The sequence below is a fragment of the Phocoena phocoena genome, chromosome 9 (genome assembly GCF_963924675.1).
Source record: "Phocoena phocoena chromosome 9, mPhoPho1.1, whole genome shotgun sequence".
Classification (NCBI taxonomy): Eukaryota; Metazoa; Chordata; class Mammalia; order Artiodactyla; family Phocoenidae; genus Phocoena; species Phocoena phocoena.
The window spans coordinates 50,305,017-50,332,905 of NC_089227.1; the positions used below are offsets into that span (position 1 = coordinate 50,305,017).

Below are 27,889 nucleotides of genomic sequence, written 5' to 3' on the forward strand. Positions count from 1 at the left end.
TTTAAATTTCATCTAAATAAATGTTCATACTCAAAGAGGTAAGAAGTACCCAAAACACTGAGGAATCTTTCCTAACTTCCATTCAAGAAGAATCAGACTTAATTCATAGTTCTTCCATCTATTTATACATGAAAATTAGCTTGAGCTTTTACCTACAAGTAAGTTGTAAATACACATATTTCACTTTCACAAGTTCAAGTGCACCCCAGAAAAGGAAAAGGAAAGAAAGAAAACCAACTCTCTCAAAAGTGGGCAGTGCTATAGGAGTATAAAAGAGTAGCAAACAAAACTTCTCTCCCACGTCTCAGCAGCCACCTGATAGAGCCCACACTTATGGCACGGTCTGCATGGTTTCAGAACACTTTCATATTGAAAACTCAAAATTCCCAGTGCAATGGGCACGGGAAAAAGCATAATGTGAAAATACAGTCCTATCTTTTCCACCCTACATCCAAGAATAATAGGGGTCAATTTACTGTTTCTAAAAGACCTTTTCAAATTATTGCCCATCACCTCACTACAGCACCCACTCTTCTTATTTGCAAACTGATCAATTTTACGAAAAGCAAAAACCACACCCTTAATAATACATTCAACTCTGTGCAGCACTTGGCTTCTGACACAAGCCGGTAAAGTACAATTCCAGAGAGACAGCTGGAGATACATCTTTCAAGCCTAGTTCAAACTAAAATTTGTGAACAGTGTGCAGTTACAAATCAAATAATAACCTCAAATCAACTGCTAGAAGGAGGTTTTGAAAACAAAAAAATCATTATTAAACATTTACCTTTCTGAACAAAATGACGTTTTCTGAAAACAATAACCAAAGCTACCAGTCTAAACTAGAGTAATTTAGAGAACAATAACAAAGAACCTGTAGTTCACAGAGGAAAATCATTCTTAAATTATCATTTGCTTCCTACAGTACCTGGAAAAGTACAAAATGCATGAAGTCAACTAAGAACTATTGTCCAGTCACTGACAGCATTAGTTACTTTTTAGTCTAATTTCTGGAAAGTTCTGCTGTGGTAGTTTAAAAAGGAAACCATATTTTAAAGAGAAAAAATGCCTAGTTGAAAATCTGGAAATACACATTGAAGATATTCACGGTTAATTTTTTTTTTTTTAACTAAGAAGCAGCAAAGTGACAGGCACAAAGGTGTGTAACATCTGTAGATGGTTGAGCCAAATCAATTAAAAAAAAAGTCTCTATGGAATTAAGGATTTAAGATAATATCTTGACAAATATAATCTGACATGATCAAAAATCACTTTAGTTTTTTTTAACCACTAACAAAGCAAAAACTTCCAATACAAAGATTTTCACATCATACACACACACACTTTAAATTAAGAATTAAATGTAAATTCAACACACTAAAAAATTATCTAAAGGTATCCAAAACACATTTGAAACATCAGACTTTTGTTTTCACATTGATTTCTCAGACCTACTAGTAAATCTTCCCTGGAATGGGTCTTCATTTCAATACAAGGTTGTTCAATATGCCACTTCGTGTGAATAGAGCTTGTGAGACATCCTCAAAACCTCCTCGGGAGTTCTTAATTTACAGCTCTAATTCCAGTTTCCTGCGACTCAAACAGCAACGTACAGAAAACAGCTTATACACAGGAAGGGAGAGGAATGAAGGTCCAGGGGAAAGGTCCATTCTTTTGTGGTGGCAGAAGATGCAAAAATAAAGGTTCTCTAGAGCTATGTGCCCCTATCCCCACCCATCATAGCCCTTCACTTTCATCCATCCACCCGCTCAAGACTCTCGAGCTCACGAGAACAGCCGAACCCGTGGCTTTCCACGTCTCAAAGAATGGGCGGGGGAAGCTGTGAGGTCCGGGGTACAAACAGAAAAAAAGGGAGGACATAGATCCTTTGAGAACAGAGGGACAAGAAGATGCATCCAGATGGTGAGGATGGGACGTGCTACCGAAACACAGAGGCTTGCAAATTCGCTGGGAGAAGAGCTCCCAATGGGTCAGACAGAGGATGTTGACTGTTCAGGGACGGGGACACACATCCTCCACAAATGAAGGGAGGCACATTTGCAGGAGTCCCGGAAGGGCGTGAACTCGGTAGCGCTGAACTCGGAGCCGAAAATAGGTTGAGACAGCCTCAAAAAGACCGGTACGTCGAAGCTGAGACTTACGGTTACTTCTCGGACTGAGGGTAAGGGTCGGATGGACTCCGCAGCTCTACAGTTCTGCCGCCCCTGCCTCTCGCGCCGAGCCGGTGACCTCAGGTACTCCCTGCGCCCCACCCACCCGGGCGGACGCCCCTCCTCGCCCTGCGCCCCCTCCTCACCGGCCCCGGTGCGCCCGCCGGGCAAAGGCTGCCGGGGCCGAGGGTGCGCCCTGGAGGCCCGCGGGGAATTCTGCGAGAGCTGGAAGCGCCTGCGGCGAGGCTCAGACTGGACGGGCGCCCCCCATGCCTCTCCGGCCGCCGCGCCGCCTCACTCGGAGGAAGAGAAGAGGGGGCGGTGGCTCTTGCCTCCGCCTCGCGGTCAAATCCGGCTCATGCTCCAGCCTGGCCCGCGCTTGCAGCCCGGGCCGCCCCCCTCCCCTCCCCCGCCTCCGGTTCAGCCGCTGGCGCGCCCACTGCCGCCACCACCCCAGTCCCTGAGCCGCCCGCCACCTGCCCCAGACAGCCCTCAGCCCCAGCTAGAAACGACAGGAACGGCAGTTAGCTCAGCAGCCGACCCGGAAGTTCTTCCACCACCAACCGCGAGGCTGCGAGGGGCGTGAACCCGGAAGCGATTTCCTCGCCCCGGTAGCATCGGGATGGAAAGCTAAGGCCTTTGAAGATCTGGAATCCCCTAGTTTGGGGAGGGGGTGAGGTGTGTATGGCGCTGAGCTGAGAGGAGAGGGAAGGCCAATAAAGAGCCTGTGGACAAGAGGCTCTCCGAGTCCAGAGACCAGAGCTCTCGAGGCGCGGGGTGCGGAGGGCGGCCGAACACGCCGGGCGGCTTCTGGTGGCAACCGACTGTTTTCCTGTCACAGGAAGTTGGGCCTGGCCGCTGGGAAAGTGAAGGGAAGGAGAAATGAGAAAGCGGTGACGGTCCCCCGCCCCCCAGGTGACTGTCCCACCCACTGAATTGAATGTAGTGGCCCGGGAGGTCCTCGGCCTCCCGCACGGGTGAGACGAGGAGGAGCACGATTCAGACTCCAGCGACAGAAACGGAAAGGTAGGAGGCCGAACTATCTCCATCCACATGTAGTTTTTCCAGGCAAGGACTTTACTTCTTACAAGTAATTACAAAGACGCCAAAGACCCTTTTTGGGTGGCGGCTCTCGGTGCAGAGAGGCGTGCACGTCCTTTTCCGTTAGTGGACGCTGATGGGCGGTGGCGGAGGAAAAACCTCCTAGGCAGAGTGTTGATTTTTGTCATTTCAGGAAAAGCGATTCACAACTTGTCCTTGGAGCTCACCGCTCCTCTCTTTCCCTCTCTCCATCTTTTAAGGCTTTGGGCTTTCGTTCTTTGCTCGGTTCTCCATGGTGTTTTTAGCTTCACCAGAAATCTTTGATCTAGCTGACCTGACTCGGGATCTCACCTCCATGATTCCCTTCTCACTCTTGGAGAGTTTTTGTATCTTCAGTTTGCTTGCAAATGCTTCTCTCAGCATCATGTCTTTTAACTGCTTTGATGTTCTCATCTTATTTTGGGGAAAATGTCAAAAACTCAAAAATGTTTTCATAACAGTAGGAAAACAATTCATTCCATGATCTTTTCGACTTAAACCCGAGTTAATGTGTTAGTTGGTTTCCCCTTCGAACTGGGTTGAAGAACTACAGTAGCAGTTGATATAAAGCATGTTTAGATATACTACGGATGAAATCATGCTCCCCCAAATAACCTCCTTAAATATACTTGTAGGAATTCATTTGTTTCCCAATTCCACTATTACTTAGTTCCTTCTCTGTTAGCCAGATTTAGTATAATTGCATTCAGAAGTTATTTGAAGATTATTAAATATCTTAAATTACAGAATAGAATGTCACTTAACAGAAGGAAAGTACTTGAAAATTACCGATGGTACTTTTTGATACTACCTGATGATTGGTAGAACTGGTTGAAAGGACAAGGACAAAACAAGCTGTGTTAGTAGTAGCACCAGTGACTATTTTCTATTCTGCTTTATTATTACTTCCTCTCTTTTTATTACTATAAACCAATTTGAGTGGCAAAAGGATGAAATTTTTAATGGTCAACATATCTCTGTAGGGGAATTCTTACAGATATTTAGTTGCCATCACTTCTCTCTAATGTAACAATGCTTTAAAATATTAAATTGTTCCAGGAGAGTGGAGAAGTGGCAGGTAGCTACTCTACCTCAGTTATTTTTTTCCTGTAAAATGGAGATAATAATAATACTTCATCAGGTTTGGGGGAGAATAAAATGAGTTAATGCATGTAAAGCACTTAGCACAGTGTCTAGCACATAATAAACATTATAGGTGTTAGCACTTGTATTATTTTAAAAGCATAATAACATGGGTTTTATTAGGTTGAAAAACATTGCTTAAGGATGGAGGAGAAGGGATCAGGAACATCCTACAGAACCCTAAGATAATGCTCCTTTTTTTGTTTTTATTCATGAAGTACACTTTCTGATAATTATTGGTCATTTCTATTAGCATGTACTTTGTAAATCATCTTGTCAATTTTGACTTCTGGTAACTAAATTTACAATACCTATATTCATGTACTGAATCTTCTCTTTTTCTTCATTGCAAACAACTTTTAAAGTTTGTCCATCTGGGGAATTCCATGGCGGTCCAGTGGTTTAGGACTCTGCCCTTTCATTGCCTAGGGCCCGGGTTCAATACCTGGTCAGGAGACTAAGATCCTGCAAGCCTTGCAGTGCGGCCAGAATAAATAAATAAAGTTTGTCTATCTGTACTCTATACAGCAAATGTTTCTCTATTAAAGACATTATTGGCAGTTTGTTCAACAGGACTGTTTTTAGTAAAGATGTTAACAAACCTCCCCCCATGGGGACTAAATGGCATCTGTTCACCCCATTTCTCCACAGTCATAGTGACGAGAAATGCCCGTACAGATTTTCAAATGATCCCAGGTAGGTATCACTCCCAATTGAGAACCACTTCTACATATTTGTAAGGCTTTATTAGTTAGGCAGCATATTATCATTTCTTCTTAAGCATTTTCCAGAAAATGCCACATGTTTCCTATTGGTCACTTGAACCTTTATCTAAAATTCAGTCTAAACACATTACAAATTTTAGTTATAGCTTTTTCTGTTATTTTTAGCTCAAATTACCCTCTTCCAATCCTTTTGCACGTGTTTCTGCCTTAGCAGTTTTGCCTTCATATATTAGTAGCTTCTGTTCTTTTCCTCACTTAAGCCTTTGTTTCCTTCTTTCATGTCACTGGAAATATGTATATTTCAAACATTCAAGTATGAATATTTCTTGAAACTCAATTTTTAGAATCTTTGGGGTACATTAACATTAAATGGCGTAAAAACAAAATGCTATAACCCTCATGGTTTTTAAAAATTATATCACATTTGTTTATCTTTTAAAAATTGAGTGTATTGTGCAATACTAAATATTCTAGAGAAGTGATAAGTATTAACAAATATAGCTTTTTGCTAATAGATGGTTTTTTAACATGAGTTGACCAGCACAGGAATTGGTTTGCTTTAAATCGTGTTTAGAAAACTAAGAATTACTTGATTTCTCTTTTTAGGTGCTTAGTAGAAAAAAGGGTTTCCATAATAGTGCCATATATGTTACAAAATGTATTCACAATGCAATGTCTTTCTTTTGGGGGCTGGCAGTCTTCAAGGAGGCATCCATACATTTCAAAATTTGTTGGGTTTTATTATCTTGAAGTCATTGTTAATCTGAGGTGAAAAGTAATTGCTAAATAGAAATTCTGAGAAGAAAAAAGCCTCATCTTTTTCACTTAGTATAGAAAGTGCTGTTGTATGAGGTGGGTTTTAAGATGATCTTATGGAAAAACTGAACTGAAAATAATTCCACAAGGTATAGAGTGAAAATGAATGTCTTCAAAACTTTTCACAAAATGAAATGTCTCAATCCTAATGTTTTCTGTAGTTTCTCTGTTGAGATAGCTGTAGTTTCTCTGGATCTAAATCAGTGAACATTTTTATAATCTAAAATAAAATTTTTTATAATTTAAAACTAAATTTTATAATTTAAAATAATTTATAAATTAAAATAATTTTTGTGCAATAATTTTAATGGTTCTTTTAATTTTAGGCTAACATTTACTTAAAATGTCATAAGTTATTGGATTTTAAAAACATTTCTTTTAAAGGAAATTTTCCAGTTATAAGGCAGTGGAAGGAAGTAAATTAAAGGCTTTTGTTATTACACGAGGAAGCAAATTAAAGGTTTCAAAATGACTATTAATTGCAGTTGAGAAAACAATAAAGTCCTCTATCTCCTCTCAAAAGATATTCAAAACCTTTCTTGAAAATGAGCTCTTCTTTTTCTATGAGAGTTGGGGCAATAAGGAAATCATTAAATATGAACAGGTCATTTTAATGCCTAATGGACTTTAAAAAAAACTGAAGAAGGTTCATCTCACCATGGCCAGGAAAGCAACTCCTTGCTTGATGTTCTTTTAGAAATTTACTGGCATATAAATGAGAGGAAGTTTTTTTAAAACAAATAAATAAAATATATTCAATACAAAGAGATGTGTTTTAGTCTAGCCATGAAAAAAAATTAATAATAGCACTTAATGAAGAGATGGAACTATCAAACAACCGAGAGTGCTTGAACTTCAATTACTTGTTAGAAATTGCCTAATGGAGACTTCAAATTAGTCTGGGGAAAAAAGTGTGCATGTGTATGTATATTTAAATATATATATTATATATTTGGAAGAAAATTTTTGGATTATGTAGGGAATTGATAATGGAAGTGGGAAATATTCTTAAGTCATCATCAGAAAGCTTTTATGAACTGACTAAATGTTTTTGAGTCTGTGATAGGCAGCTCCAATGACAATTATAAACTATCCTTTAGTTCATCCAAATGTCAGATATCAAAGTTCTTTTTAAAGATTCTGGAAAGAATGTCAATGGCAGCTATCTATTTCTAGCTTCCAAACTATTAACAGTATGACATTCACTTGTGCAATTTATGGAAAATAAGTGGGTACTATTCTAAATTGCTAGTTCAAGCCATTTTTTACTTAGTTTTTTTTTTTTAATGTTTTAAAATGTTTTTTACAAGACATTTTATAATCATATCACCTTTTTATAGGTCCAAAAGGCAGATTCTTAATGCTGTTAAGACCTATGAAAGTATGTATCCCCATTTTAAAAAACAAAAATCTACCTTTAATAGAAAAGGAATAAAGGACAAGGTAATCTTAAATTATAAACAAAGGTTTTGAATGGTAACATATTATCAGTTATCTCTGACTTGCTTTTTACATAGTATATTCTAAGATAGAAAAATCAACATTTTATTTTTTAAATTGTTTTTCAGAGTGGTTATGTGTCCTTTAATTTAATCTTTCAAGGGATTTCTTTGTTTTATAAAGCGATGGGAAATCCAGAAAACATAGAAGATGCGTACGTTGCTGTTATTCGGCCAAAGAATGCTGCCAGTCTCAATTCTCGGGAATACAGAGCTAAGTCATATGAAGTGAGAACGATTTACTAACATTTGATTTTCAACCATTGAATGTCATTCTCCATTATCATTTTCATTTACATATAAAGTATAACCATAGCCTGTAAATTCTTGTTGATAACCTTGATCTTGATAAGCTAGAATTTACAGTCGTAGATCTGCCCATCATCATGTCTTTTCCGCTACATGTATTTTGACCATTTTTCTATTCATTGATATGGATAAATTATTAGATATTAAAAGTTACTTATTTGAGTTTTACTTATATAACTTATGAGAGTTTGGGTTTTAGTACAGTTTACAGAATGGCTCTCAAAAATTGAAAAAAAAATTGCAAAATTCAGCTTATTCAAAATTCCAACCTAAATTTTGTTCTTGGCTGTTTTCCCAAAGAACTATTTTTAAAAGTTCATTAAAAAATATCTTTACATTTAATTAAGTTTTAGGCAATTAAGTTACTTCTCTGTAGTCTTGAATACATATATTAGTAAACATGATTGAGGCCCCTGCCAAAAAAAACCCAAAGCAGAATTGTTATCTTTTCTATGCAGCAGATTTCAAGCATCATAAAATACTTCTAATCTAATCTAACTTGAACTAACTTCTCTAGTATTTTGCTTTAATTGCTTTTTTAAGGTTAGTTTTCTGAAACCTATTAAGGGATACTGCAGGGGTTCTGAGGAGACTACTGCTTCAGCAGTGCTCTGACTTACTGGTTCTCAGTCTTGGCTACACTGTTAAATCACCTGGGGAACTTTAACATTTCCAGTGCCAGGACCCCACTCCCCTGACATTCTGATTTAATAGGTCTGAGATGAAGCTGTGCATTGATACTGTTTTGAAAGAGTCCAGGTTATTCTTATATGCAGCTAGGGTTAAGAAAGACTGCTGGCTTATTCTAGGGCAAGTAAATTTAATTTTAAACACTCTCAATATTATTTTTCTCATCTAAGATTTTGTTGCATGAAGTTCCCATTGAAGGACAGAAAAAAAAGAGAAAGAAGGTTTTGTTGGAAACTAAACTTCAAGGCAACAGTGAAATAACACAAGGCATATTGGATTATGTAGTAGAAACCACCAAACCAATTTCTCCTGCAAACCAGGGTATCAGAGGTAAGAAACTTTTCTTTTTAACACAGTTGGCTTTAAATGCTTGTGGAGAAAGACATTTTAAAAAGTAGATTAAAATCAGTTTCTTTATATGTTCCTTTTCATTTGAAAAACTTGAAAAAGACTCAGAAATTTCTAGGGTTTTTTTTTTAAGGTGCAGCCAAGCCCCCTTCAAAAAGCAACTTAACGATTTTTTTAAGTTAAAAAATATTTTTGAAATGTTTAGATAATTTTAAGTAAAAAAAAAATTGAAAATATTTAAATTGTGTTAATGATTTGTTCAAGAGAGAGAGGAAGCCAATGGGTGGCTTAAAAATTCAAAGAAAGCACAAAATTACTTTTGTTAGAAGTATATTTCCCTAGATAAGTATCTGTGAACTACTATGTTTGTTTCTCTACTCCAGGACAAGAGAAAACTATAAACCTCTCTCCATAACTAAGTAACAGTTAAGATTTTGTGTATTAGAGCAAGTCCTATAAATTACCAGTCAGCAGAGGTTTTCTTCCCATTTGGTCACAAGAAGAAGATCATTTTCAAAGAGCCAAAATGAATTGTAGAAGTATTCACCCTGAAAGGTTCAGGCCTCATTTAAAATATTAGATAATCTATAACCTATGAAACTGATTAAACATTAATGATCAATTTTATCAGGCTGTGGCCTCACAAGAAGCATATAGCAGAAGTTACAGAAATTATATACTCTGTCCAGGATTCAGGCATTATAATTAAAAAGGTAAAGCTAATTTCAGTCAAACAGCAGTTGAAAACAGTTGTTGATAGTGAGGTAAAGCATACCTCTCTGTGCCTAGTTGTTGGTTTTTTAAAGCTTATTTAGTGTTTTTTTCTATTTGTTCATCTTTATACAGATTAGTTGTCTAATTCATCTCTCACTATAGAGACTATTTTTGTTGCAGAGATAAGGCTGAATCCTGTAATTTGATTTGTTGGTTATTTGGGATAGTTGTTCTCTAGAGATAGCTGAACTAAGCCTGTTTCGTAACTTCTGGAGGTACCATTCACCATATTTACCTCCCCAACCGGTAACTTCCTCAATAGGGCCTGCAGGGTTTTTGTGGCTTGGGGCTCTAAGCATTGTAACTCGAGATTATAAGAAGTTCCTGCATAAATTTACAGATCTTTGATACACATTCTGAGTACTACAGAGAGAATCCCCTTTCCCTAATTATCAGATTGACTTTTTAAATAAAATGATCTAGAAATTGATCTTAGCTAAAAAGGGGGACTATCCCTGTGGGTGATCAAGGCAAGGGAAAGGCTCTTCTTTTGGATGCCACAAATTTGTCAGCCTTTTCTACCTCAGTCTTGGACTTCTCTGATAAATTTTCATCCAGATTTGTTTTACTATCACTAAATTGTTATAGTCATCAGGATCTATTCTGAGATCAGATTACTGAGACAAAGTCTGATTCCAAATCACATATTTGAGCTGAGATAGACAAGTCATAATTTGCTGTGAATTAGCCAAACTACCATTTGGTTCATTTACCAAGCAGGGGGGTATAAGTGATATCAGTGTTAACAAAAATATCCCCCAGCCCAGAGGGCTGGGTAGTTTTTCTTAGGAGAAGTTACAAGTGGATAGGCACCCTGAAACATGTCTAGCACAATTATATCTTATATACTTAGACAGTAGAATGTACTAATACATTTTCAGGCAGCTTTTAATAAGAGAAATGAAAGTAAAGAAGTTTTACTTAACTAAATAGATAGTTATATAAATGAACCATGCCATACCTGACTATCCTATTCAATTGAGGTTTTCTAAAAGTGTGAAATATTTTTATAGAGTAATATGATTTCTTATATAAGCATCACATGAAAATTACCAATGACTTTATAATAGCAGTAGTTGTGCCTTTTTGTGCAGTGCTATATATAGTTTATAAAACACTACCACAATTACTTATTAATGAAATTCTTAAATTGGTCCTGTGAGTTAGTATATAGTCATTTTTACATCTGTAAAATGGAAATGCAAACATAGGTTGTCACCTACAAAAATCATATTCCCATTAGTGGAGGAGTTAGGACTAGAACCTCATTTCCCAACTTGTAATCAGTGCTTTTCTTTCCCCACATGACAGATCTCATAGTTGCATATATAATTTGCAAAGTAGTCAATTAAACAATGGATCAGAACTGGATTTAGGGAAGCTGCAAGGCAGGAAAGATTAAGTGGGACAAGACCTCAAGCCAGACAAAAGAAATATTGCCTCTGAAATTTATTAGAATGTATCTAACACTTATATTTTGTACAAGTGTCTATTTTGTAAAAAATTGTTTGGGGGCTATAATAATAATGTGCCATAATAATCACAAATATTGACTCCAGCATTTTGTGAATGAATGAAGCTGCTTGAGCTCATATTATCTACCTGTCCACAGAAGGCATCCAGCCAGGCATTCCTACCTGGGTCAAGAACAAGATTCTATTTCTTGGGATGGGGAGATTGGAAGGGTTGATAAAAATTATGACAAAGATATCCAGAATATGAAAGGTTTTAGAGTGAAAGACTTGTAGGTTGTTATTTATAGCCCCCTTGCTGCCAAATCAGGAACAACAGACTAAGTATAAGAATGGTGGTTACGGGCTTCCCTGGTGGCGCAGTGGTCGGGAGTCCGCCTGCGGATGCAGGGGACATGGGTTCGTGCCCCAGTCCAGGAAGATCCCATATGCCGCGGAGCAGCTGGGCCCGTGAGCCATGGCCGCTGAGCCTGCGCGTCCGGAGCCTGTGCTCCGCAACGGGAGAGGCCACAACAGTGAGAGGCCCGCGAACCTCAAAAAAAAAAAAAAAAAAAAAAAAAGAGAATGGTGGTTACAATTCAGAACAATAGTTTATAGCCCAATCAGATTTTAATAAAAACTGAAATTGAGAGTGGAGGTTGAATATTAAATGAAGAGCTGCTAAACTTTAACACTTTGCAGTTTATGTACACTACGCTTCTTGGCCAGCTTAGACTTTAGTGAAACTCTTACCATCTACATCCCAACTGAATGAAGTGTATGCCTGTTCACCTTGCAGGATGTGTTGCTATTCAGCTACTCTGTCAGTCCTTAGCAGGATGGTTTTCCTTGCTACGTATAGGAAGCTTCTCTTTTAGTGAGTCAGAACAGGGGATCTATTGGTTGATTGTCCACAGAATGATTTACATTATTACCAGTTTTTATTAGTGCCCATAATAAAATTGACTTTTTACATTTCAGTTCCTCTTAATACTGCCTTTAAAATGTTTTTTTCTAATTCTCAAGGTAATATATAAGATTTTAAAAGGCCCATTATTTTTATCTTTACTGACTTAAAAAAAATGATTAGGAAAACGAGTGGTACTAATGAAGAAATTTCCTCTGGATGGGGAGAAGATGGGCAGAGAAGCGGCATTATTTATTGTTCCATCAGTTGTCAAAGGTAAAGTCTAAGTTTCACCTTATGAATCTTTGTATGCCTTAGGTGCTAAGCTAAAGTCTGTTGAGGAACTTAGGAATTTGGATTCATAGTTACTATTGTAATACTATTATAGAATACATGTTTTTAAGATAATGGAAGATGGAGAAATTTGTTACTTAAAAAGATGGTTTGATTTCAAAGTAATATTCAGGCTTCCAGACTGATCAGTAATATTTTCGTTTCTGTTTTTAAAAGTAGAACAAAGAAGTGAGGAAGGAAGCCATAATCGAAACAAAAAGTTTTTAGCTTATAATGAGGGATTTTTCAGACTGTGCTATATAGGTAGAATAGAAATAAAAATTTATGTATTTTGGAAAATTAACAGATTATGATCAGAACCTATCTTATATTTGGGAAAAGAAAGTATCAGTAATAGTTCTAAAATACTCTTCCCAACAGTAGTGGTAATATTTAAAGAACTTAGATCTAATATGAAAATTTAATTTGAGCTTTGACAAGGAATTTATCCTATTATCCTGGAATAATAGAAAAAATATTGAGCTTCAGTGCAGACCATGCAGCCCACTAATTTTGTGTTCTGGGCAAATCACCTCTTTAAGCCTCACCTCTTTATTTGTAAGATAGGTATCTGCTCCTACTTGGTTCATCGTGCTGGAAGAATTCAGTGAGGTATTAGATGTAAAAATCACTTTGGAACCTGTAGAGTACTGGCCTCATGTAAGGCCGTAATAATACTAATGATATATTAATGACCCACTGTGGACATCTCATCAGACTGCTGCTACACAGTACTTACACGAATTTTATTAGCCAGCTCTACCATTACAGAATTTTTTTTTCCCCCAGCCATACTTAGGTTAAACAGATCAGTATGTTAAATGGTGCTGGAAACCTTATTATGAATCAGAATTTTACAACATTGTTGAGGAAGAAAAAGGGGAAACAATTTCTGTAGTCCTCCAGGATTCTAAATCCTGCATTCACCCAAATGGATAAGGTCACAGAGCTGGCCAGCACTTGAATCCAAGTCTACTAATTTAAAATCTAGAACAATTTATGTTATACTTAACATTTTTTTTAACATACTGTGTACTTTTAAATAAAAATCATGCAGTCGTAAACCTTTTATATGATGGCATAATTCTTCATTTTTCTTTTTCAGATAATACTAAATATACGTATACTCCAGGATGCCCAATTTTTTACTGCTTACAAGATATTATGCGAGTCTGTAGTGAATCCAGCACTCACTTTGCTGCACTTACAGCAAGGATGTTAATAGCCTTGGATAAGTAAGAACTGCCATTAAAAATATTTTTTAATAAATCAAATACATGTTCATATTAGATATTAGCTCTGAGAGATAGAAATTCTTTTGGAAGACAATAATAAAATTAATAATATATATATTAAGAAATGGTAAGTTTTTGAAGTATAATATAAAAATTTTAAACCCCAAAGACAAGATTGTCCTGATTTGCTTGTAACATGTTAAGTTTATTCTTAGAAAATGACAAAGATTGCCCTGGCCTAAGAATTAAGATTCCTTTGTTATAAAACTAGATTTAGTATTGATTTACCCTTATCAGTGAACAAGTCGTTTCACCTGTCATGCCTTTTTTCTTTCTGTAACAGCAGGTCTAATGTCACCTACATCTCAGTGGTTTAAATTTTTAAAGGGCTTCGTGTTTTTTGAAAAGGATTTTAATTATTATTATGTTACATGCATTAAAAAAAATAGTTTGCTATGTCCAATAGCAGAACTTTTATTTACAGTAAATGAAGTACTTAACACTAATTAAAATTATAAAAATCCCGGGACTTCCCTGGTGGCACAGTGGTTAAGAATCCTCCTGCCAATGCAGGGGACAGGGATGTGAGCCCTGGTCCGGGAAGATTCCACAAGCTGCAAAGCAACTAAGCCCGTGCGCCACAACTACTGAGCCTGAGCTCTAGAGCCCGCGAGCCACATCTACTGAGCCTGTGTGCCACAACTGCTGAAGCCTATGCACCTAGAGCCCGTGCTCTGTAACAAGAGAAGCCACTGCAATGAGAAGCTTGTGCACATCACTGAAGAGTAGCCCCCACTCACCGCAACTAGAGAAAACCTGCACGCAGCAACGAAGACCCAGCAGAGCTAAAAATAAATAAATTTATTTTTTAAAAAAATTATAAAAATCTGAATGTAGTATTAGAAAGAATCACACATCAGAGTTGGATAGTAGTTTAGTTTTTTCATCTTCACTTTTTAACAAATACATCTACTACCTCTTCTTTTTATTTTGCCAGGTGGTTAGATGAACGTCATGCACAATCTCACTTTATTCCGGCTTTATTCCGACCTTCTCCTCTTGAGCGGATAAAAACTAATGTTATAAACCCTGCATATGCTACTGAATCAGGTCAGACAGAAAACTCACTACCTATGGGCTATAGTGCACTAGAAATAAAGAGTAAAATGTTAGCCCTAGAGAAAGCAGATACCTGTATTTACAACCCTTTGTTTGGATCAGATCTTCAATATACAAACCGGGTAAGAGTTGAATGAATTTTGGCTTTGATTTCAAAAGACATGTCATTTCAAATGTAATTTTTTTTCCTGAGATAAATGCATCTATTACTAATTGTAAACATTAAGATGACATCCGTACTTAGCTCTATTTTTATACATCAAAGTCAGGTATCTAAAGCTCAGTATCTAAAGCTGTTTTTGTTTTTGTTTTGTTTTGTTTTCCCTTTCTAGGTAGATAAAGTGGTAATAAATCCATACTTTGGTCTAGGAGCTCCAGACTACTCAAAAATCCAAATTCCCAAACAGGAAAAATGGCAGAGAAGCATGAGCAGTGTCACAGAAGACAAGTATTGTTCTGGTTTTCCTTCACATTGCTTTTTAAACACCTAATTCTAATGTTAAAATACTGTTTAAAATGATATACACAATTAGTATGCAATGTAATCATTACATAAATGATTTAGTTTACAGCTGCTCAGTGAAACATAGCTTTCATAGATATGTCACATTTGTTTCAAAACAATATGCATTTCAACAGTGCCTGTTTTTTTTTTTCTTCTTTTCTTTTAATGATTAGGGAACGACAGTGGGTAGATGATTTTCCTCTCCATCGAAGTGCCTGTGAAGGAGATTCGGAATTATTAAGCCGACTTCTCAATGAAAGATTTTCAGTCAACCAATTAGATAGTGACCACTGGGCACCCATTCATTATGCATGCTGGTAAATAGATTATTCTTTTGTTTTTAGAAAGAATGAATCCTTAGTTTGTAAATGTTAGTGCTTCTTTTCAAAGCTGTTCTCATTCCAGCCACTTTTTCCTCTACCATGTTTGCCTTATGAGCTTTCTCTGTAGTAATCTTTGATTACTGTGTATGTGCCACACCATTCAGATTTACAAGGTCTGCCCCACAGGAAAAGTATCATTAATGTTTTCAGGCATCCTGAGGTCATGCAGTAGGATAGCTAATGACTAGCAAGTGCCATTGCACAGCACACCGTCCCTTATTCACCCTTGCAATTTCTATTGTTTTGTACTGGAGTTGTGTTATGTTTGTTTATCCTTATTATATTTTATTTTATTATTGTTATTATTTATTTCTTATTTTTGGCTGCGTTGGGTCTTCGTTGCTGCGTGCAGGCTTTTCTCTGGTTGCACTGAGTGGGGTCTACTCTTAGATGCAGTGCACAGGCTTCTCATTGCAGTGGCTTCTCTTGTTGCAGAGCACGGGCTCTAGGCACGTGGGCTTCAGTAGTTGTGGCATATGGGCTCAGTAGTTGTGGCTTGCAGGCTCTAGAGCTCAGGCTCAGTAGTTGTGGCACATGGGCTTAGTTTCTCTGTGGCATGTGGGATCTTTCCAGATCAGGGCTTAAACCTGTGTCCCCTGCATTGGCAGGCGGATTCTTAACCACTGTGCCACCAGAGAAGCCCTATCCTTATAAAATTTACATGTGTTAGCTACTTATGATTTGACCTTGCATCATGTTAGAAAAGTATTCTTTTAGTTCTTTGGAAAGCTGTGGTATCAGGAAACACCAAAAGTTTTCATTAGAATTAAAGCCTTCCTTTTTTTTTTTTTTTTTTTTATGAGAGGGATTAGCTCACAGGATTGGAGTTAGCTCTTTCCACTAGTTGCCCAGTGTAGTTCTTGCTCTGATACTCTTCTCACATAATAATAACTCTTCCCCTCAGCCTGGGTTACATTCTTAAATTTATGTTCGTAGCAGTAGTTAACTATTTGCTGTAGCCTGTCCTCTAGAAAGGATGTAATTAAGTTATTTACCATTATTTCTTATGGGAAAGTTGCTTTTGACTTACTGTTTAAAGTGAACTTCTTTGGCTAGTTTAAGAAGTGCCTGCACTATTTACGGCCTGTTAGAGTCCACAACTTTTTAGCTGCATGACGTTGAGCAAGTGACTTTACTTCAGAGGTCCCCAACCCCCAGGCTGTGGACCGGTACTTGTCCGCGGCCTGTTAGCACCCGGGCCGCACAGCAGGAAGTGAGGTGCAGGCGAGCAAGCGAAGCTTCATCTGCCGCTCCCTGTCACTCGCGTTACCTACTGCCTGAACCATCCCGCATCTATGGAAAAATTGTCTCCCACGAAACCAGTCCCTGGTGCCAGAAAGGTTACTGCTGCTTTACTTTACCTCTCTGCATCTTAGTTTATTATCTATATGTAAAATACATTAATTAGATAATTTTCAACTCAAACTCTTTTTATTTCACTGTGATCAAATAGCTTATTGATCAATATTTCTGATCTAGTAGCTAAATATAGTTGCTTTTAATATATATCTTTTCTCCATTAAAAATATGCTGTTTCCTTCAAAATATGCTCCTTTATTAAATAAATATGCTCTTAATTTTTATTCTGTTTCCTTAAAAATATAATATTTTATTCTATAAATGTATTCTTAATTGTTTTACCATTACAGGGAATTTTTATACTCAGATGTGGAAAGAGTTACCCTAAATCTTCTTTCACTGAACTTACAGTTGTTTCTTCAGATTACTGGTAGATACTGGTAGCAGCAGCAGTACCAGAAGAAATCACATGCTTTTTGTTGAGCTAAACAAAAAGAGGTAGAGAATATAGTTCAAACTCCAAGAAAGTACACTGTGGAATTGAAAAAGACAGAGGCAGTAAAGTTTAGCTTAGGAATCCCAAATTTATATTTGCCTATATTGTTGCCCTTTTTGCGGCAGGGCCTTTTTTTCTTCTCTATTAAAAGAATGGTAATATTTTCAACTGCCTATTACATAAAAACAGAAGTATGGTATAGTATTTAATGTGCTTTGGAATGTACCTACGTTTCAGACCCAACTGAAACTTTTAGTTCCTAAAAGTATGGCCTTTAGCAAATTACTTAATGTCTCTAAGGATGTTTCTTTATCTAAAAGATGAGCTTAATTTTAGTGCCTCTCCTCAGATTAGAGGAGAAAATGCAAATAAATGCTTTGAAGGGTACCTGGCAGTAATAAGCACTCAAAAAATGTTGTCTGTTATTAAAGTGTTATAAAAATTTAAAGATTTTGATGTCTGAATCTAAAATTCATTACCTGTTGTATTTTTATTTGTAAAGTCGTATTACTGCAATACATCAAGGAAGAGTTTTATCCTTCAATAAAACTAGTTTCTGTTAGCTGGAAATAATAACCAAGTTTAATACACCACTAGTAGTATAGGTCACCTTGCAATACTTTTTATTTTGGGCTGCATTGGGTCTTCGTTGCTGTGCGCGGGCTTTCTCTAGTTGTGGTGAGCGAGGGCTACTCTTCATTGTGGTGTGCAGACTTCTCATTGCGGTGGCTTCTCTTGTTGTGGAGCATGGGCTCTAGGCGCGCGGACTTCAGTAGTTGTAGCGTGTGAGCTCAGTAGTTTTGGCTCGCGGGCTCTAGAGTGCAGGCTCAGTAGTTGTGGCGCACGGGCTCAGTTGCTCCACAGCATGTGGGATCCTCCCGGACCAGGGCTCGAACCCGTGTCCCCTGCATTGGCAGGCAGATTCCTAACCACTGCGCCACCAGGAAAGTCCTGCAATACTTTTAATAAGATAGATAATTTGATTCATGTGAATTTGAATGAAGACTGATTTAACTGTTTAGTAAAGAACATAAATTACCTTATCTTGGAAATGTACTCTTATTCACTAACTGGTACAAGGATTGAGAAGGGGAATACTGGGCTATCTCATCAAGAGACTGGGATTTGGGGCCTATCTTTATAAACTTAGACAAGATGTTTTACCCATCTTTTTCTGTTTTCTCATCTTTAAAATGAGGGGTTTTATTAGATCAGTGGTTCTCAAACTTTTGTGTTAGGGTTCCTTGTCATTCTTCAAAATTACAGGATCCCAAATAGCTTTGGTTTATGTGAAGTATATCTAGTGTTACTATATTAGAAGTTTAAACTGAAAAATATTTTAAGGATTTCTTAATTCATTTTAAAATAACAGTAAACATATATTAACATAAATAACAGTTTTATGAAATATGCCCTTATTTTCCAAAAACAAAAAAATTAATGAGAAAAGTAGCATTATTTTACATTTTTGCATCTTTTTACTGTCTAGCCTTGTAAAAGATAGTTGGATTCTCACATCTGATTCTGCCTTTAATTTGCTGCAATTTTCATGTCAGGTAGCTTGTAGAAAACGCCATCGTACACTTATGAGAAAATGATAATGAAAAGGGCAGATGACATCTTAGTATTATTATGAAAATATGTTTGACCAAGAGGACACCCTGAAAAGATTTCAGAGATCAAAGAGTTTCCTGGATCACTCTTTGAGGACCACTTAATTAAATCACTCCTAGGATTACTCCAAGCTTCAAAAATTCTCATATTGATGACATGTGCCTAAAAATTTTCTTTACTAGAATCACCATTTTCCAAAACTATTTAAGTTGACTTTCTCCCCTTATGGGTAACTTGTCAGCCACTCAGTAAAAGTCTCACTGACATCTCATATTTTCTCACCTCTCTCAAATCAGTATCTTCTCTCTCTGATAGTACCTTCAGGCTTCATATCATTGCTAAAGAGTATTTTTTAGAACTATGATGATTTGGCTCCCTACAGATTATTCCATCTGATTTCATTTGGGCCTTCACTGTAGCCAGTTGTGTGTTGTCTTTGTCTCATTCATCTTGGCAGCCTTTTGGTCCCCTATAAACTATTCTAAATCTTTCTACTCTTAAGCACTTAAACTTCCACTACCTTTTTTCTCTACTCTCATCAGATAGTTTTACCCCCTATTTTCAAAGACAGTTGACGCCATCAGAAATGTCCTTCTTCTCCACCCCAATTTTTTTGTTCCCATCTCTCTCTCTCCTGTATCATAGAGTTTGCATGAAAAATCCTTCTTGTTCCCCATTAAATTCACTTCCTACTTTTCTGCACTTTCTTTCCTCTTGTCTTCAAACATACATGGTTCTTCTCCCTCCTTGAAAAAGAACCTTAATTTGAACCTGCTGCCTCTTCTGGCCACTATCCTGTTTATTCCCTTCCTTTCATAGCCAGACTTCAATGGTAAGGGGGCCACACACACTGCTTTCTCTTTTTCACTCTTCATGAACCTTCTTAACCTTTTCTGAGTTTTTAATCTCTTTCCCTGCTCTGCTGCATTAAATGCTGTTGACCACCCCTTTGTTCAAGGAACAAATTGCAGTTGAAAGGACAGCTATAATGGAGCTATAGTAAAGGTCAGGACAAATGCAAGATATAACTGATACCATTATTATTATTATTGAAATACGGGTCTCCATTCTGTGACCCAAGCATGTGTTTATAGTATGGAAACAGCTATACCACGATTCAGAAAACTGGATTCTAACTGGCTGGTAACCATGAGACCTTGGGCAAGTTACTTAACTGGTACAAGCTTCATTTTTTTCATCTGTGCACTAGAAATATCTCTGCCTGCATCGTAATTTGCTGTGAAGATTATATTAAGTAATTATATAAGGAAGTACCTTGAAAACTTTAAAGAATCATACAAAATAGGTTTATATTAATTATTTTTATTATTACTTCTTGAATTGCTCCCCTAGTATCTTTTCCTATCCTGAAAGTGTTTTTCAAGATGCATTTCATTGTTCTAAAATGTTCATCTTTCTCAAAATTCTCTCAGAAAGATTTCATCCATTCCTCCCAGCCTTAACAGTAATTCTTCTCAGTTGGATGAATTTGCATATTCTTAGATATCTCAAGCCTTTGCCTTCCTCCTGAGTACCAAGTCTGCATTTTCAATTGCCAACTGAACAATTTAGTCACTCTTTTTTTTTTCTTTTTTTTTAAATACATAAGGCAGTTTGGAGAATGCAAAGACATAACCTTCAAGGAGCTTCCAGGCTGATAGAAATGTATATATACATTTTGGTCCCCTATAAAAGTAGATAAAATGAGGTTAAAAACTAAAACTGAAATGGTAAAATGTAGTGGGAATATAGAGGAGGTAGATTTTAAACTGTTTCAGAGAAATAATAGAACTTAACCTAAACAAAGTCAGGAGGGGGAAAAGGACATCTCAAGAATAGCTAAGAACATGAGCAAAATAGTCATGAATAAGAAGGCTAGGATACAATTAAATTAGCAGGTTCAGGGTGTAGGAAAACCATAGGGTATGTGAAGGGGAAGAAAGTTGACAGCAAACCGTATTAGTTCTAAAGATGTGCTATTTTCCCCTCAAATGCACCATATTTAAAAGCAAATTTCCTTTCCCCTTCTACGCATTTATTTCCAAAAAATGAATTACCTTTCCACCATTGCATTAGATTGCGACCTTATATAAGTCTTTATAACCAAATGGTGGACTCACTATGTCTCGCACATTCCTTGTACTCTTTTTCCCACTATCTAGAATATTTACTTCTCTTCAGCATCTCTTCAGCTTCTTCCTATTTAAAATCCAGTTCAAATTATTCTTCTATCAGAACACTTTTCAGAACTGAGACTGAAATCTTATCTTCGTTTTCCGACATTTTTTAAAGCATTAATTATATACTATTATGATTTGACAAATATATATTTTTTGATTGTTCTCCTCAACTGTTGCTTAAATTTTACAGTGTTATGTAACTTATCTCATGTTTTTGTTTTCCTCTCTAATTACATTATAAGCCTTTACCAGAGCAGAGACCGTTCATTGTAACATATCTTTGTGTCTCCCACATTGCCTCATACAGCAGCTATGTGGAGAATTACATCTTTGGGCCTATTTTGTAAATCAAAGGCAGGGCTGAGTAAAAAGCATTAAATTTATGGGTTACTTTCTGCTTCTGAAAAGAATTTTGGCTAAAAATTTTATCTCCCTAATTTATAATTTTTGTATTGTATTTTGTGTGATAGTGATTCTCTGTCATCTACTCTATCTTGTATGTGAGGTTATATTTTCTCCCAGTTGATCAGAAATAGAAACAGTTGAACGGAATCAGAGTAATTCATAAGAAATCCCTAAGCACTGAAAACATTACATCTGTGTCTTCATTGCTTGTTCTCTGCCCTAGAAAAATCTTAGATATTGTCTAAAATTTGGATTTTTCAAACATTTCAGGTGACTTTTTAGGTGTTTTATTTTTTTATAGGTATGGAAAAGTTGAAGCCACTCGCATATTGTTAGAGAAAGGAAAGTGCAATCCAAACCTTTTAAATGGACAACTTAGTTCTCCTCTTCATTTTGCTGCTGGAGGAGGACATGCTGAAATAGTACAGATTCTCCTAAACCATCCAGAAGTTGACAGAGTAAGTTATTTTCCAGGCTTTTTTTTTTTTTTTTAATGATCAAACAGTGAATAACAATGACACTAAAATGTTAAGTTATACACTTGAGAGGTCAGCTGAAAAATAAAAACAAATTTCACTTACTATATAGAATAAGTAATATTTATGTATACACTTTGCTTTTGTACATGCTTTTTTAGATTATAATAAAATACGTCTCACATAAAATTTACCATTTTAGCCATTTTTAGATGTACATTGGCAATAAGTACATTTACATTGTTTTGGAACCATCACTGCCATGCATCTACAGAATGTTACATAAAATTTAACCTCTTTTCACTTTATAGTGTATTTTCTCAAAAATACCTTTAAGAAGGAAAAGGATATTTTGGAATTTGTATTAACAAGTATTTTGGGGCTTCCCTGGTGGTGCAGTGGTTCAGAATCCACCTGCCAATGCAGGGGACGGGGGTTTGAGCCCTGGTCCGGGAAGATCCCACATGCCGCGGAGCAGCTAAGCCCATTCACCACAACTACTGAACTTGTGCTCTAGAGCCTGCGAGCCACAGCTACTGAGCACACACACCTAGAGCCCGTGCTCTACAACAAGAAAGGCCACCACAATGGGAAGCCCACACACCACAACGAAGAGTAGCCCCCACTCGCCCCAGCTAGAGAAAGCCCGTGCACAGCAACAAAGACCCAGCGCAGCCAAAAATAAATAAATAAATAAATTTTTTAAAAAAAAGCTTTAACAAAACCTTTGTTGTTACTATAATCAGAACTTTTTTGGGGGGGGGGGCGCGGGCCTCTCAGTGCTGTGGCCTCCCCCACTGCGGAGCACAGGCTCTGGACGCACAGGCTCAGCGGCCATGGCTCACGGGCCCAGCCGCTTCGCGGCATGTGGGATCCTCCCGGACCGGGGCACAAACCCACGTCCCCCGCATCGGCAGGCGGACTCCCAACCACTGCGCCACCAGGGAAGCCCTATAATCAGAACTTTTGAAAAACAATAATCACATTGATTAGTGCTTTGAGTCATCTTTGGCAGTTCATGTTTAAGTATAGCATGCACTAAGTTTGCTTAATATGTACTTAACACTTGACAATAGTTTCGTAATGAAACTGTGACATTTTCCCTTATTTGTACATTTGTAATGCCTTTTATCTTTAACCTTTTCTTTTCCCCCCACATTTCTAGCACATAACAGACCAACAAGGAAGATCTCCTTTAAATATTTGTGAAGAAAACAAACAAAATAATTGGGAAGAAGCTGCAAAATTGTTGAAGGAAGCCATTAACAAACCAGTAAGAATTATCTTCATAAATACTAATTAGAGCCAAGCATTGTATTTAAATTGATAAGTAATTTGAGGATTTGTGTCAAGGGTGGAAGGATATAAATGTATGGATGGCTTCTTTCCTGCTTTTATAAAACCTCATGGTTAGACTTCATAGGTATTGAATTTGTTATCATCCCTAACATTTGGACATTTATTCTTGCATATCAAAATAAAACTGCATAAATAAATCTTTCGATCAGTTAAAATTAATTTCCAGTGTAATCTGTATACTTGGTATGCTGATTACAAATTTTAACCTATTCATTGGAGCATCTCTCTCTACTTAGGCCTTCTAAGTAATATATTTGTAAATATTGGGCTGGCCAAAAAGTTCGTTCGGGTTTTTCCATAACGTATGAAAAACCTGAACGAACTTTCTGGCCAACCCAATAATAATTACACATCATTTGGTAATTTAGTTTCGGCAAGTTGTCATCTATTACAGATTCATCTTCCTCCTCAAGATAATGAATGGGTTAAAATAGGAGATTTCTAAGTCTTTTATTCTGCCAGTTCAACCTGGCCTTTCCCCCTACTTACGTACAAAATAATTAGCAGTGACATTAAAATAGAGAAGAATTAACAATTAGAAAAAACTCAGTTATGCCTGAAAGTTATAGTGATGTTAAAACTGTTACCAGTTTAAAAATTGTTTGGAAACTTGAAAACCAGATAAAAGGATTTATACCAACTGATAAAGGATAAAAGTTTTATACCAACAGGTATAACCCATATGTTTGAGCCTTTCCAGACATTTCTATTAAGTAGGCAATGAGTATTTGTTGAATATTTTTGTAAATTTAACACCATAAAATGCTGAAAGTGATGTGATAAAGAATACATATTCTTTTTTTTTTTTTTTTTTTTTGCCATACGCGGGCCTGTCACTGTTGTGGCCTCTCCCGTTGCGGAGCACAGGCTCTGGACGCGCAGGCTCAGCGGCCGTGGCTCACGGGCCTACCCGCTCCGCGGGCATGTGGGATCTTCCCGGACTGGGGCACGAACCCGTGTCCCCTGCATTGGCAGGCGGACTCTCAACCACTGCGCCACCAGGGAAGCCCAAGAATACATTTTCTTTATTTATTCAGTAAATGACCTCTGCCTTTAAGGAAAATTACACACATTCATACACATTTTTGTCAAAACACTATTCCCTGAGTACAGGACAAAAGCAAAGAAATAGATAAGCAGTACAGGCACCCTTATGTTATACTTCGTTGCAATTTGTTTTCTATTTGTATAGTTAAAACACATTTTTAGGGACTTCCCTGGCGGCACAGTGGTTAAGAATCTGCCTGCCAATGCAGGGGGACACGGGTTTGAGCCCTGATCCAGGAAGATCCCACATGCTGTGGAGCAACTAAGCCCATGCGCCACAGCTACTGAGGCTGTGCTCTAGACCCCGCGAGCCACAACTGCTGAAGCCCGTGTACTGCAATGAAGAGTAACCCCCTCTTTCCACAACTAGAGAAAGCCCGTGTGCAGCAACAAAGACCCAACACAGCCAAAAATGAATAAATAGATTTTGTAAAAAACCACATTTTTATTTCTTATATAATTTTTATATCTGAATGTATAAAAGGAATTAAGTACTTTTATCTAAAATGAACTGTCCTGGAAGTTGTTTGGTGGCATCAGTTACTTCCTATAACAATAAAAATGTATTGAGAATATCATTTCTCTCTGGGATTTTCTGAACAGGAGGAAAGAAACTGGCTCATGGTCCATTGTTTCATAACTTTTATCTGCAAAGTCTTCTATCACAGATTCCTCTTAGGACAAATTATTGCTGGTACACATTTCTACATTCTAATTTGTGGCTCACTAAACTCACGAGGTACTTGACTAACACCAGATTTAGTTAACCAAGTCTATATCCCCCATTTGATGTTTACATTGTACATTAATGGCTTTAAAATATCCTTTCAGAAGATTTTGAAGTTGAATATTTTTTAAAAACCCATTTGCCTTAGTTTCTCAAACTTATTTGACCATGGAATATTCAGAGGAAAACATGTTAGAAAATATAAATAATGAAAAAAAAATTTTTTTTAATATCGCTAGAAGGTCCAGTGGTTAGGACTCTGTGCTTCCACTGCAGGGGGGGTGCAGGTTCAATCCCTAGTTGGTGAAGTAAGATCCCGCAAGCCACATGGCAAGGCAAAAATAAATAAATAAAATACTGCCAGAAGATTCTCACTTGAAGTTGTTTTTAAGCAGATGAAGTTGAAATTAAAGCATTTTATTGTATTGGGATGTATAATTTATAACCAGGTTGCATAATTTATTATCATTCTTTGTCCTAGTATGAAAAAGTTCGAATATACAGAATGGATGGATCATACCGTTCTGTAGAACTGAAGCATGGAAATAATACCTCAGTGCAGCAGATAATGGAAGGAATGCGTCTCTCTCAAGAAACACAGCAATATTTCACTATTTGGATCTGTTCAGAAAATCTCAGTAAGAAATTTGTTATTCTGTTGTATAAACCTGATTATTCCTTTTTGAGAGGGTTGGTAAACTTAAGTATAGCATCAATTATTATTGACTTTTAAATTTTCAAATGAGACAGTGTTCTTCTCTTTTATACAGATTGTTTATGTTCAGACTGCTGAAACACATAAGCCTCTGCTTCCTCCTGGCCCCTCTTTGTTCATACAATGGGTTTTTTTTGTTTTTTTTTTTTTGCGGTTCGCGGGCCTCTCACTGTTGTGGCCTCTCCCGCTGCAGAGCACAGGCTCCGGACGCGCAGGCTCAGCGGCCATGGCTCACGGGCCCGGCCGCTCCGCAGCATGTGGGATCCTCCCGGACCAGGGCACGAACCCGCGTCCCCTGCATCGGCAGGCGTACTCTCAACCACTGTGCCACCAGGGAAGCCCGCGTACAATGTTTAAAATGATAAAAACCAAAACATTTTTCTTTGGCAGTGAATTTGATTTGAATGCTGTTAAACGTAGTGCTCATCCAACTTGCCTTTATTTTCAGTGCTCACCTCATCTCAGAATAATACAGATTTTCTTTTTCTGTATATTGGTTTTCTATCAGATCTTTGTTATTTAAACTCGACCCAATGTCATTATAGATTTATCTCTCAAACAAAGTATTGCAGATACATAAGGGATTTCATTGAGGTGGTTGTGATTGGTTATCTAGTGATTTAATTGTATTTTTTTAAACACCAAATTCTACTGATTTTCTCATTAAATAGGCTATCATGGAATTAAGGATCTTAAATATATTTGATAAATTTTATTCATTTTCAGATTTAGTTTCATAATTCTTATATTCTTAATAAACAATTAACTTCAAATTGGGTAGTAATGTTAATTAAAGTCAATATTGATTTAAATTTAGACCTATAATTTGTGTGTGTTCAGTACTTAGGTACAGAGAGTTTGATAAAAAGTTTCTATGTGTTGATATAATTGGTTCATTTTTACATTATCATTTATAAAAGGAAAGATGTTTTTCAGGCCTTCAACTCAAGCCTTATCATAAACCATTGCAACATGTTCGTGACTGGCCAGAAATACTTGCTGAATTGACTAATTTGGATCCCCAAAGGGAGACACCACAGCTTTTCCTAAGAAGAGATGTGAGACTTCCTTTGGAAGTTGAGAAAAAGGTTTGCTCAGAAATCTTTTTTACAGTCATTTAAATGTTCAGAATCTACTGAGTTCCTGTTTTAAGCACTAGAGGCAAAAATTGTACTCTTCCTTTATAGGAGGTTTTATTTCTGTTTTTCTGTTCAATCCTTACATCCCTGTTTTAAGTGGTAGAGTTTGAGTCAATCTACTTACAAAGCCCCTGGTTGGTTTTTCCATTTCCCCACCTCCATTGTCTTAGAATACAAAAGAAACAGAGAATCCATCCTAAAGAGAATTACCAGCCAGATGGGAGAAAGATTTTAGAGTAGAAAAAAATTTTAGAGTAGTTAGAAAGGGAGTACAGTGTCAGATAAACTTAATAAAGGGCTAATCAGTTGCATAAGTTTCAAAGGAGCAAAGAGATGCATTGGTGTAAGGGGAGAACAGAAAAAACATTCTGGATAGAGAAGATTATATTTACAAAGGGGACATTAAAAAGTTATTCTCAACAGTCGGTAAATAGCTGTTTTTGACTCAACAGAGAACTATATAGATAGTAAAAAATGAGAATGGAATTTACATTTGATTAAAAAAAGGTCTGTCCCAAACAATTATGTTTGGATTTGAATTACTGTAAATTTTAGAGAAGTGAAATAATGTCATCTGAGGGACGACTGGACAAGGAAGAAACCTAAGGGAGATGTTACAAGTTAAACTAGGTGATAATCTAAATACAGTGGTAGCTGTGAAAACTGGGGGAAAAAGAAAATTTCCAGGCTCTCATAAATTTGGTGAAGAAAAAATACACAATTTCCAGATTCTTTATTCAAGAAAATATTAAACAGACAAGGTTAAACAAATTTTAGCACATGAAAATTTCAGTGACCTTGTCCAAACTTGGTAAATGTTTTATGCCTGACTATTCATATTGTCCCTCTTCTGTTATCAAACTAAAGGTAAAAAAGTCATTTGACAAAATCCAGTAGCCTTTCATGGTAAAACTCTCAGAAAACTAGGATAGATGGGAACTTCC

At 36.9% G+C, this 27,889-nt stretch overlaps 2 protein-coding genes across 4 annotated transcripts in view; one reads left to right on the plus strand and one right to left on the minus strand.

Annotated features, from left to right (window-relative positions):
- ANKIB1 (ankyrin repeat and IBR domain containing 1) overlaps positions 1-2,429 on the minus strand; it is a 106,364-nt gene extending 103,935 nt beyond the window's left edge. The window contains exon 1 of the mRNA XM_065883766.1: positions 2,163-2,429. The gene's annotated coding sequence lies outside the window, so the exon portion shown is untranslated. The remainder of the gene's footprint in view (positions 1-2,162) is intronic.
- Positions 2,430-2,812: 383 nt separating this feature from the next.
- The window catches only part of KRIT1 (KRIT1 ankyrin repeat containing), a 36,887-nt gene continuing 11,810 nt past the window's right edge, over positions 2,813-27,889 (plus strand). Inside the window, exons 1-12 of one of the 3 annotated variants that reach the window (XM_065884471.1) lie at positions 2,813-3,086; positions 7,538-7,662; positions 8,604-8,763; positions 12,097-12,189; positions 13,352-13,481; positions 14,479-14,722; positions 14,933-15,048; positions 15,279-15,422; positions 21,784-21,940; positions 23,124-23,231; positions 25,573-25,729; positions 26,743-26,894. In XM_065884471.1, the coding sequence (XP_065740543.1) occupies positions 7,561-7,662; positions 8,604-8,763; positions 12,097-12,189; positions 13,352-13,481; positions 14,479-14,722; positions 14,933-15,048; positions 15,279-15,422; positions 21,784-21,940; positions 23,124-23,231; positions 25,573-25,729; positions 26,743-26,894 (1,563 nt within the window). In that variant the 5' untranslated portion in view covers positions 2,813-3,086; positions 7,538-7,560. Of the gene's footprint in view, positions 3,087-7,537; positions 7,663-8,603; positions 8,764-12,096; positions 12,190-13,351; positions 13,482-14,478; positions 14,723-14,932; positions 15,049-15,278; positions 15,423-21,783; positions 21,941-23,123; positions 23,232-25,572; positions 25,730-26,742; positions 26,895-27,889 lie in introns of those variants that run through there. The other 2 variants (XM_065884472.1, XM_065884473.1) reach the window with 2 other exon arrangements.